Source organism: Ornithorhynchus anatinus, chromosome 1, assembly GCF_004115215.2.
Source record: "Ornithorhynchus anatinus isolate Pmale09 chromosome 1, mOrnAna1.pri.v4, whole genome shotgun sequence".
NCBI lineage: Eukaryota > Metazoa > Chordata > Mammalia > Monotremata > Ornithorhynchidae > Ornithorhynchus > Ornithorhynchus anatinus.
The window spans coordinates 179,162,535-179,174,896 of NC_041728.1; the positions used below are offsets into that span (position 1 = coordinate 179,162,535).

At 55.7% G+C, this 12,362-nt stretch overlaps 1 protein-coding gene across 1 annotated transcript in view; it reads right to left on the reverse strand.

Annotated features, from left to right (window-relative positions):
• Positions 1-11,143, reverse strand: part of IGFBP5 (insulin like growth factor binding protein 5) — a 38,727-nt gene extending 27,584 nt beyond the window's left edge. Inside the window, exon 1 of the mRNA XM_029063026.1 lies at positions 10,774-11,143. Within this exon, the coding sequence (XP_028918859.1) occupies positions 10,774-11,143 (370 nt within the window). The remainder of the gene's footprint in view (positions 1-10,773) is intronic.
• Positions 11,144-12,362: the final 1,219 nt, after the last annotated feature.

Below are 12,362 nucleotides of genomic sequence, written 5' to 3' on the forward strand. Positions count from 1 at the left end.
AGAATAATGTTGGTATTTGTTAAGCGCTTACTATGTGCAGAGCACTGTTCTAAGCGCTAGGGGAGATACAGGGTCATCAGGTTGTCCCATGTGAGGCTCATTTTACAGATGAGGTATTATTATTATTCTCTGTTAAGCTCTTACTATGTGCCGAGCACTCTTCTAAGCGCTGGGGTTGATACACTAAGAATAGTGTTGGGATTTAGTAAGCGCTTACTATGTGCAGAGCACTGTTCTAAGCGCTGGGGGAGATACAGGGTGATCAGGTTGTCGCACATGAGGCTCACAGTTAATTCCCATTTTACAGATGAGGTAACTGAGGCCCAGAGAAGTGAAGTGACTTGCCCACAGTCACACAGCTGACAAGTGGCAGAGCTGGGAGTCGAACCCATGACCTCTGACTCCTAAGCCCAGGCTCTTTCCACTGAGCCAGGCTGCTTCCCCCTATCGATGTATGCATAATAATAATCATAATATTGGTATTTGTTAAGCTCTTACTACATGCCAAGCACTCTTCTAAGCGCTGGAGTTGATACACTAAGAATAATGTTGGGATTTGTTAAGTGCTTACTATGTGCAGAGCACTGTTCTAAGCGCTGGGGGAGATACAGGGTCATGAGGTTGTCCCACGTGAGGCTCACAGTCTTCATCCCCATTGTACAGATGAGGTCACTGAAGCACAGAGAAGTGAAGTGACTTGCCTACAGTCACACAGCTGACAAGTGGCGGAGCCGGGATTCCAACCCACGACCTCTGACTCCCAAGCCCGCGCTCTTTCCACTGAGCCACGCTGCTTTTTATCGATATATCGATGTATGCATAATAATAATAATGATAATAATAATATTGGTATTTGTTAAGCTCTTACTACGTGCCAAGCACTCTTCTAAGCGCTGGGGTTGATAGAGTGATAGAGTAATAATAATGTTGGTATTTGTTAAGCGCTTACTATGTGCAGAGCACTGTTCTAAGCGCTGGGGGAGATAGAGGGTCATCAGGTTGTCCCATGTGGGGCTCACAGTTTTAATCCCCATTTTACAAATGAGGGAACTGAGGCCCAGAGAAGTGAAGTGACTTGCCCATAGTCACACAGCTGACAAGTGGCGGAGCCAGGATTCGAACCCATGACCTCTGACTCCCAAGCCTGTGCTCTTTCCACTGAGCCACGCTGCCCGTTGATTAAACTGTAATAATAATGTTGGTATTTTTAAGCGCTTATTATGTGCAGAGCACTGTTCTAAGCGCTGAGGTAGATACAGGGTGATCAGGTTGTCCCACGTGGGGCTCACAGTTTTGATCCCCATTTTACAGATGAGGTAACTGAGGCACAGAGAAGTGAAGTGACTTGCCCATAGTCACACAGCTGACAAGTGGGGGAGCCGGCATTCGAACCCATGACCTCCGACTCCCAAGCCCGTGCTCTTTTCACTGAGCCTCGCTGCCCGTCGATTAGACTGTAAACCTGTCAATGGGAAGGGATTGTCTGTATCTGTTGCCGAAGTGTACATTCCAAGCGCTTAGTACAGTGCTCTGCACATAGTAAGTGCTCAATAAATACTATTGAATGAATACAGGGTAATCAGGTTGTTCCAGGCAAGGCTTCCAGTCCTCACCCCCATTTGACAGATGAGAGACCTGAGGCCCAGAGAAGTGAAGCGGCTTGCCTGAAATCACACAGCTGAGAGGTGGCGGGGTTGGCATTAGAACCAATCTCCCTCTGACTCCAAAGCCCAGGCTCTTTCCACTGATGTATATATCAATGCATGCACGTTGTGTGTTAAAGGAATGTACGTGCGTTTTTGTGAAGAGAGTATGTGGGTATGTGAGTCTGCAGGTTCAAAGAAAACGTCTGTATTTGTGTATGTTTGAAGAAAGGGTGAGTGTGTTGGAAGAAAGTGTGAGGGTACTAGAAATGTGTGTGTGCGTGTGTTTGTACACGCGAGATGGGGGAGGGGGAGGGGGAGAGAGAGAGAGAGAGCATGCTCCCCATGCTCACTTTGTGGTTTTTGCAAACGTGGGATTCGTCCAAAGTGACTCCAGAGTGTGTGGGTGTGGGTGTTAGAAGAAAGTGTGAGTGTATTAGAAGTGTGTGGGTGTGTGGGTGCGAGCTCCCCATGCTCGCTTTGTGGTTTTTGCAAACGTGGGATTCATCCAGAATGAGTCCAGAGAGTGAGAGTGTGTGTATGTTAAAAGTGTGTGTCGGTGAGTGTGTATGTTACAAGAGAGTGTGTGTGTGTATGTTAAAAGAGAGTGTATGTGTGTGTGTGTTTGTGTGTGCTTGCTCTGTAAAAGTGGGATTTGTCCAGAGGGATTCTGGCGTGTTTGTGTGTATGTTAAAAGAAAGTGTGCATGTGTGTATATGTGAGTGTGTATGTTTGAAGAAAGTGTATGAGTGTGTAAGTTAAAAGAGTGTGTGTATGCTAGAAGAGAGTGTGCGTGTTAGGTGTGTGTGCGCTCTCCCCATTCTGGTTTTGTTGTTTTTGTAAACGTGGGATTCATCCAGGGGGATTCCGGAGCGTGCATGTATCTGGGTGTATGTTAAAAGAGTGAGTGTGTGTGTGTATTTTAAAAGACTGTGTGTGTGTGTGGGGGGGGGTTGTTTGCTTTGTAGTTCTTGCAAATGTGGGATTTGTCCAGAGATTCCGGCATAGGTCTGTCTGTGTGTGCGTGCGCACACTTACTTTGTGGTTTTTGCAAACGCGGGATTTGTCCATGATTCTGCATGCGTGTGTGTGTCCGCATGACTGTGTTTTAGACTGTGTATGTGTGTATGTTAAAAGAATGTGTGTATTTCAGAAGAGTGTGTGCGTATGTTAAAAGTGTGTGTGTGTGTGCGCGCGAGTGCGGGCGCTCCCCTTGGCTTTGCTGGTGCTCACCCAAAATTCCACTTTCTTGGAGCAAGTCCTTAACCAGTTGGCTGCCAAAGTCAAATCCCCTGAAAAAAACCTGCAGGAATGAGGCCTCCCCCCACCCTCCTAATTACGGGTCCCCCCCTTCCCCCTTGCCTCCCAAACCCCCACCTCCCAGCCCCCACCCGGGACCGGATTCATTTCACGGCCCCTTTACAGTTTATTTTAGGTCACGGGGAAAAATGCCATCTCCCATTTTGCGGGGTGGGTAGGTAGGGGGTTATACACCTACGGGCAAATCGCACAAACATAGATACACTCACAAAGAAGTGGTCCTTCCACCCTGAGCTAGAACTATATACATACACTATATACAGGATTTCTCCACGGCTTCTGGTCTCAGCCCCCCACAAAGCGTGTATCTCTGGGCTCCCTTGACCTCCGCCCCAACTCTGACCCCTCCCGACCCCTGTGGCCACACACCTGTCCGCCCCCCAAATAGGCAACACACAGCTGTGGGTGTCTGTGACAACCCAGGCCCCTTAAGAGACCCTTTGGAGGAGGGGGAGATGGAGAAGGGGGTCGGGGTGGGGGGGGGCCGAGAGAAAGAGGAAAGGGAGGGCCGCAGCCAGCGAAAAAAGGGGGAGGGGGAGGCAGCGGAGCCTCCATCTCGCTGGCTCTGGTCTGGTTTGAGCTGACACAGCAGGAAGGGAGGGAGAGAGGGAGGAAGGGAGGAAGGCGGAAAAAGAGGGAGTGAAACTGCAGCACGTAAAATCTGGCCCAGGCCCTGGCGGCTTCTCTCTTCTCTCCCCGGGGCCGGGCCGAGGTGGAGGCCGAGGAGGCCATGGAGGCCGTGGCGAGGAAAGCTTCTAGGAGCTGGAAGAAAAAAGGGGAAAAAAAAGGGAGGCGGGGGAGAGGATGTTGGCTGGCTCCTTGACTTTTCCATGATCTTGTTCAACCCCGCAGCCCCGGGTCTGGCCCCGAAAGGCCAAGATGGACTCCGGTGGCCCGGGCCCTGAGGTCAGCCAGAGGGGGAGCAGGGATAGGGACACCGAGGGTGGGAAAACCTGGGAGTGGAGGTGGAGGCTGGGACCCTCCTCCCTTTTTTTATGGTGCCAGACCCCCTCCCTTACTAAGCAGCTCGGGTAGATACAAATTAACCCCTTCTCCACGGAGACCCCCTCCACTTCTCCTCCTCCTCCCCCTTCTCTTTTCCCGTCCTCTTCCTTCCCCTCCTTCTCCCCCCTTTCTCTGTCCTCTTCCCCCTCCTTCTCCTCCTCCCTCCTTCCTCTTTCATTCAATTGTATTTGAGTGCTTACTACATGCAGAGCACAGTACTAGGCACTTCTTTCCCTCTTCTCCTCCCTCCCCCCCACTCTTCTCCTCCTCACTCCTTACTGAGCACCTGAGCATACAGGATACCACACCAGGCCCTAACACTGGAGTGGAAGTGGCACCCCGACCTCTAAGAGCTTACAATTGCCCCCTCCCCTAGAGTTTTCTCATTCATTCATTCAATCGTATTTACTGAGCGTTTATTGTATGCAGAGCATATTTACTGAGCATTTATTGTATGCAGAGCACTGTACTAAATGCCTGCTGCTTTCTGTCAGTCAATTGTATTTACTAAATGCTCACTGTGTGCAGACCACTGTACTAAGTGTTTGGGAGAGTCCAATAGAAGGATAAACTGTGAGAACTGAAGTCCCAGGGGGCAACCAGTGACTTGGGGGCACACACATGCACGCACGCAACACATACACCCAGCAGCTCCTGTGCCCTTGGACTCAGATGGGAGCCAGGCAAGCCCCGTGGACTGGCTTGGAGCCCCCACCCCTTTCCCCCTCCCGGGATCTGACCAGCCTCTCTACAGTTGCCCGGCAACAAGTCTGTGAAAATACACTATGAAAATAGAGCATGCCCTGTGCTCACATTTTACTGTAGGGACGCCCTGGCTGCCCTCACCCCCACCCCCATCCGGCCTTCCCTCTCTCTGACCTCAGAAACACCGCTATTCCTTCCAGGATGATCCCGGGGTGGGGGTGGCTCATCCAGACACGCTCCTAGACCCAGTCTGGACCCTCCTGTTCCCCCCAACCTCGTCCCCCAGGGCCCGAGGTGGGCGGTGGGGCGCTGCTTCTGGAGGGGCTGGGTCTCTGCTCCAGCTGCCCACAATTGGAGAAGTAGCACGGCCTAATAATAATAAATAATAATTATGATATTTGTTAAGCACTTACAGTGCCAAGCACTGTTCTAAGCACGGGGGTAGATACAAAGGAATCAGGTTGTCTCACGTGGGGCCCACGTCTTAATCCCCATTTTACAGATGAGGTCACCGAGGCACAGAGAAGTTAAGTGCCGTGCCCAAGGTCTCACAGCAGACAAGTGGCGGAGCCGGGATTATAACCCACGTCCTCTAACTCCCAAGTCCTGGCTCTTTCCACTAAGCCATACTGCTTCTCTGTTCTCTTCTCTGCCTAGTGGATAGAGCCCTGGCCTGGGATGTCAGAAGGACCTGGGTTCTAATCCCGCCTCCGCCACGTGCCTGCTGGGTGACCTCACTTCTCTGGGCCTCAATTGCCTCATCTGTAAAAATGGGGATTAAGAGTGTGAGGCCCATGGGGGACTGGGACTGTGTCCAACCTGATTAGCTTGGATCTACTCCATTGCTTAGTGCAGGGCTTGGCACATAGTAAGCACTTAACAAATACCATAAAAAAACCCAACAAAAAAAAAACCTGTCCACTTCCCAGTTGTGCTGAGTCACTCCGGCCCCTGGACCCAAGAATAAATTCCTCAAAAGGCCACCAGTTCAGGCCCTGGCAAGTCATGAGCCCCATCAATCCATAGTGTTTATTGACTCTCCTAAGCACTCAGCACAGTGCTTTGCACATAGTAAGCACTCAATAAATCATAATAATAATTATGGTACTTGTTAAGGGTGTACTATGTGTCAAGTGCTATTCCAAGCCCTGGGGTAGATACAAGGTAGTCAGGTTGTCCCACGCGGGGCTCACAGACATAATGCCCATTTTATAGATGAGGTCACTGAGGCCCAGGGAAGTGAAGTGGCTTGCTCCAGGTCATATAGCAGACAAGGGGCAGATCTGGGATTAGAACCCATGACCTTCTGACTCCCAGGCCTGGGCTCTATCCACTATGTTGCTGCCTGTATGTACGAATGAATGTTGAGCACTTTCTCGGCACCTGCTAGCTCGAGCCAGGGGTGCAGGGTAGCCCAAGACGTTACTGCAGGATGAGGGGAAGAGCGAAGCAGGCAGGGAGCAGGCACCACTCCCAGCGTCACCCCATCAATCAACGGTACTGAGAGCTAACTGTGCCGAGAGCACTGTACTGAGCATGCACTGTACTGAGCACTTGGGAGAGGACAATTGAGTTAGCAGACAGGATTCTTGCCCTCAGGGAGCTGACAGTCTTCTGTGGGCAGAGCACTGGAATGAGAGTGTGAGAGAGCACAAGAGAATTAGCAGACACGATCCTTGCCATCATCAAACGGTGGTTTATTCACTTTACTCATTCATTCATTCATTCACTCATATTTACTGAGCGCTTACTGTGTGCAGAGTATTGTATTAAGCGCTTGGGAGAGGGCAATTCAACAGTATAAAGACACATTCCTTGCCCATAACGAGCTTACAGTCTAGAGAGGGAGAAAGATGTTAATAGAAATAAATAAATGATGGTTCTAGACCTAAGTGGTGTGGGGCTTGGAGTGGGGAAGAACAAAGGGAGTAAGTCAGGGTGACGTAGAAGGGAGAGGGAAAAGAGAAAAAGGGGGACTGAGTTAAGGAAGGCCTCCTGGAGGAGAGGGGAAATGGGGCTTGGGCAAGGGCGGCAAGACTGGGGGGCTGGAGGAGGGGGTCCTTGTCCCCCTGGTGGCCCCCCTCCTTTCATCCCCTCTCTTCCTCCTTCCCCACACCCTCCTTCCCTCTATCTTTCCTTTCTTCCCTCCTCTTTCCCCCATCTTTCCTTTCTTCCTCTCTCCTTCCCTTCATCTTTCCTTTCTTCCCCGCTCCTTCCCTCCATCTTTCCTTCCTTTCCCCCTTCCCTCCATCTTTCCTTTCTTCCCCCCTCTTTCCCTCCATCTTTCCATTTCTTCCTCCCTCTTTCCCTCCATCTTTCCTTGCTTCCCCCTCCTTCCCTCCATCTTTCCTTTCTTCCCCCCTCCTTTCCTCCATCTTTCCTTTCTTCCCCTTCTCTCTTTCCCCTCCTCCCTCCTTCTTTTATTCCTAACCCCCACCACACACAGGCCTGCATGCAAGGGTAGATAGACACTCCCCCCCCCCCTCAAATATACAAGCGCAGGCAGAAACATACACGCTCACAACTGGACCCACACACCTGCTCCCACCCAGACACATGTGAGTGAGCACCCCCTCCACCCCCATCAATCAATCATAATAACAATAATGATGGTATTTGTTAAGCTCTTACTACGTGCCAAGCACTGTTCTCAGTGCTGCGGTGGATACAAGGCAATCAGGTTGTCCCACGTGGGGCTCACAGTCTTAATCCCCATTTTACAGATGAGGTAACTGTGGCACAGAGAAGTTAAGTGACTTGCCCAGAGTCACACACCTGACAAGTAGCAGAGTCAGAACCCACGTCCTGACTCCTAAGCCCATGCTCTTTCCACTAAGCCATGCTGCTTTATTGAGAGCTTACTATGTGCCAAGCACTGTACTAAGCACTTGGGAGAGCCCACTATAACCAACCCATTGTCTGCCCACAGAGACATTCCCTAGAAGCATGTGTACAATGGACACATGTCCCCATGTCCACGACATATCCAAGTGCACGACGCCCACCCTCTCAACTAGACACATGCACACATTTGTAAGCATACACTTGCACACACACATTTCCACCTAGTGGCACCTGCACTCTCACACCCAAACATACATGTGTGAGTGCCCACATACACGTGTCCCCCCCAGACACGCGTGTGTGAGCATGCACGCGCACGCACACAGAGGTCAGGCAGCATAGAAGTTGACCCGCTGGGGGATATGCTTCGCATAGTTTTTATGTGACCGGATTCTTCTCTCTGGGCTCGTTCGGGTCCAAGACAGGAAGTCGGCTCATACCTTTTCCTCATCATTCTCCAGTCCAAATCCACATTTCTCAAGGCTCAGGTCGGTCGTGACCCTTTCCTCCTTCCCTTTTCTTTAGCAGCCCAAGACAGGCCTGTGAACCCCTCCCCCAACCCCCATCTCACATACACACACACACACACACACGCGGCAAACCCCTCCACACAGAGACAGGTTCACACAGACTCTCCATTTCTCCCCCATTTCTCCTTGGGGACCCTCTCTGGCCAGACTCGAGCCCCCTTTCTCCCCTCCAACGGAAGAACAAGTCTGGGGGTTTGCAGCCCCCGGGGGGGCTTGGGTTTGGCACTTGGCCAGCAGCAGATGGGGGCGTTGGTGGGGCAACAGTGGGGGAGGGGAAAACACTGTGCAAACAACCTGCAGGCCGGAGCCAGGGAACACTCCCGCCCGGCCACAAACCCACCCAGCCTGGAAAACTTTGATTTGGGAGGAGAGAGAGAGAGAGAGAGAGAGGTGAGAGAGGGAAAGAGAGAAAAGAAGGAGGGGGAGGGAGGGGTGAGCCAGAGAGAGATGGGGAGCAGGGAGAGGGGGGAGAGAGGGAAGAGGGAGGAGAGAGGAGCAAGAGGGAGAAAGAGATAAGGGAGAGAAGGAGAGAAGGGGAAAAAGAGAGGGGAGTGAGACAGAAGTGAGAAAGGGGGAGAGAGAAGTGAGAGAGGGAGAGAGGAGAAGGGGGAAAGGGAGAGAGGAGGAGGGAGAAAGGGAGAAAAAGGGAGAGAGGGAGAAAGAGATGTGGGAGAGGGAAAGAGGAAGAGAAAAAAGGGTGAGAAATGAGAGAAAGAAAGGTAAAGAAAGGGGGAGAGAGCAAAGGGGGGGGGGGAGAGATGTGAGAGAAGAAGAGAAAGGGAGGGAGAGAGGACCGAGAGGGCAAGAGAGAAATGAGACAAGGAGAGACAAGGAAAGAGAGACAGGGGAGAGAAAGGGAGTGAGGGAGGAGTGAGAAAGGGGGAGAGATGGGAAAGAGGGAGAGGAGGGCAAAGGCAGAGAGAGAGGTGGGGAGTGAGAGGAATGAGAAAGGGGGAGAGAGAGGGAGGAGGAAAGGGAGAAAGAGGGAGGGAGATGTGAGAGAGGGAGAGAGAGAGGCAGAAAGGAGCGAGAGGGAGAGAAAGGGGAGAAAGAAAGGTAAAGGGAGAGTGAGGGGAGAGGAGGGAGAAAGACGTGAGAGAAAGAGAGAAAGGGAGGGAGAGAGGAGCCAGAGGGCAAGAGAGAAATGAGACAGGGAGAGACAAGGAGGGAAGACGGGGAGAGAAAAGGAGTGAGAGATTGGAAAGAGGGAGAGGAGGGGAGGGAGAGAGGAGGGGAAAGGCGGGGGGGGGGAGTGAGAGAGGAGTGAGAAAGGGGGAGAGATGGGAGAGAGGGAGGGGGTAAAGGGAGAAAGGGAGAAAAAGGGAGAGAGGGAGAGAGAGGGAGAAAGAGGAAGAGAGATGTGAGAGGAGAGAGAGAGGAGGCAGAGAGGAGGGAGAGGGAGAGAAAGGGGAGAAAGAAGGGTAAAGAAAGGGAGAGTGGGGGAGAGAAGGAGGAGGAAAGAGGAGCCAGAGGACAAGAGAGAAATGAGACAGGGAGAGACACGGAGGGAGAGAGAGGTAAAGTGGGGAAAGGAGGAGAAAGAGACGGGGGAGAGAAAGAAAAGAAGGGGAACGAGAGGGAGTACAGGGGTGTGTGCGCGTATGCGCGCTCTCGGGACCGGGGGGCCGGATGACCAAAACCAAGCTGAAGTCGAAGTTGGGGCCACTTTTCTTTCCCCAAGTGTCCGGGCCCCCAACCCCTGACCCCTGTGGGGGCTGGAGGGGGACAGAGAGGGGAACGGTCGGGATCCAGGGGGACCCGGGGAAGGACTTGAGGGGGGTCACAGACAGGGAGACAGAGAGACAGAGAGTGCGACTGAGTGTGTGAGTGTGCGGGAGCCGGGGTCGGAGGGTTGACAGAATTCCCAGCAAGCGGGACCCCACGCATTTGAGGGTTGGGGGCTGGGGGTTTGGGGGGCCGTCCCGGCCGGCGGCCCCTCCCTCCCCCACGGGCCCCAAAGTTCCCACCGGACCGCGGTGCACCTGTCCCCCCCCCCCGCCCCCATCCTCGGGGCCCTGGGGAGGGGATGCAGGGGCCGCTTTAGGAAGCCCCCACCGCCCCAGCTCCCTCCGCCAGGAAAATTCAAAGGGTGCAGACCCCCGCCCGGTTTAGGGGAGGGGGCCCCCGATGGGCTGGGGGTGGGGGCGGTCCGGTGGGGGGGGGGGAAGAAGAGGAGGGGGCGGGACGGGCTAGGAGCTGCAGCCTCGGGGCGCCCGGGCCCGCGCTCAATTATCCGCCCCGGATAATCGGGGCGCGCCCGTGCTGCGCGCGCCCCGTCGTCCGGGCCGGACAATCGGGCTCGCGCGTCCCTTAGCCGCCCCCCCGTGCGCGTTCACGATCCCGCGCGCGCCCTGCTCCCCGGGGGCCCGATTATCCGACCCCCGGAGGAGGGGGCTCGGCCGCGCTCGGCTCTCCTGTGTCGTCGTCCCCCCCGATCCGGATGAAGCGCTTCGCCCAGTGCTCTGCACACACCAGACGCTCGACACACACGACGGAACGAGTTCGGATAATCGGTCGGACGCGGATAACCGGGGTCGCCCCGTGTTGCCTTCCCGCTCGCCCCCCCCGACCCGGATAATCGGGGTCGCCCCGGTGCCTCGTCCCCCGCTCCCCCCGTGTCCCCCCCCCCTTGGTGGCGCCCGCGCTCCCGAGGACCGTCTCGGGACCCCCGCCGCGGATAATCGACCCCGGCGTGTGGCTCCGTCTCCCGCTCCTCGTTGCCTCACCGGTCCTGGGCTGCTCGCGATGGGCCTTCTCGTTGAGGCAGACGCCGCGGCCGTGCAGCAGGGCGTGCAGCGGCTTCTCCTCGTCGCGGCGGGGCAGGCAGCGCAGACCCTGCGCGCAACGCTCCGTGTAGACGCCGCAGGGCAGCCCCTGGCCCAGCGCGCACGTGGTGCAGCAGCCGCAGCCGGGCTCCTTCACCAGCTCGCAGCCCAGGGGGCTCGGGGGGCACATGGACAGCGCCTTCTCGTCGCAGGGCTCGCAGTGCACCAGGGACCCCAGGCTCCCCGACGCCCCCGCGCAGCGGCTCGCCAGGACCAGCCCCACCAGCAGCCCCAGCCCCGGCAGCCCCGGCGGCGGCCGCCCCGGCACCATCTTCCCCCCCCGGACACAGGGGAGGGGGGCGGGACGACGACCCCTCCCCCCCTCGGCCTCTCCCCCTCCCTCCGCACCCCCGGGAAGGACCGGCCGCGGACCCCCCGAAACCGGGCCGCCAACTCCGACCTCGCCGCGGGGCCGCAACAGGTTGGCCGACCTCAAAAATCGGGAGGGGGGGAAAAAAAAAGACAAGCTGGCCGACACCACCTCTCTCCTTTCCTCCTTTTTCTCCTCTCCCCTATCTACCTGCGCCCCCCTCTCGGCCCCCACCCCGGTCCTCGGGGGGTGGGGGGGTGGGGGTCTCGGTTGGGCAGGGGGACGGGGCCCGCAGAGACGCGCTTAGAAGCCCCAAACGGTCATAAAAAGGCCCCTCGGAAGGGGCCGCCGCCAATCAATGCGTTCGCCGGCCGGCGAGGACCGGGTGTCCCCCCTCCTCCCCCAAAATCAAATAATAATAAAAAGAAAAATCCCTGAGGAGGAGGAGCGGTGCAAAAGAGATGGGTCGAGGCACGAGAGTTAGCAGGTTGGAAGCCAAGCTGCTTGGTGGAGAAAGGGGGGGAAAATCAAGTTCCAGCGAGGAATTTAAATATATATATATATATATTTAAAAAAAGGGATGCCCCCACCTCTTCCAAAAGAGTGGGGCTTTCTGCAAAGCGCGGGGAGGGACTGCGTGCGTGCGAAGGATGGAGGAGGAAGGGGGAGAAGGAGGAGAAGAGGGAGGCGGTGGGAGGGAAAAAAAGGATCCCGCCCGGCCCTGTCCGTCCCGTCCCGTCCCGTCCCGTCCCGTCCCGTCCCGTCCCGTCCCGGGTTGTCGAGGTCCGCACACTGCCTTTTTTTTCCCCCCCTGGAGAAGTTTGTGGAGCGAGTGTTGAGGTTGTGTCGGGCCGCCGCCTTTTTTAAATAGCCTCTCCCCCCCTGGCCGCCCGCCAGCCGCCCGCCCGCTGCCCGCTAATGCTGCCGCTGCAACCCGAGACCGGGCCCGGGCCCTGCGCGACGCCCTCACTGCCACACTGGGAGCCAGGAGGCCGGGACCCCACCGCCACCGCTCTCTTGTCTGTCTCTCTCTCTCTCTCTCCGGCTCGGGGAGGAGGCCGGCACACGCACGCACCCCCCTGCACACGCCCCCAGCCCCCCTCGACCCGCGCCGCCTGCGGGAACCGTAGACACACGCACTCATGCACACGCAGGTCCGCGCACACGCCCCAGGCCTCCA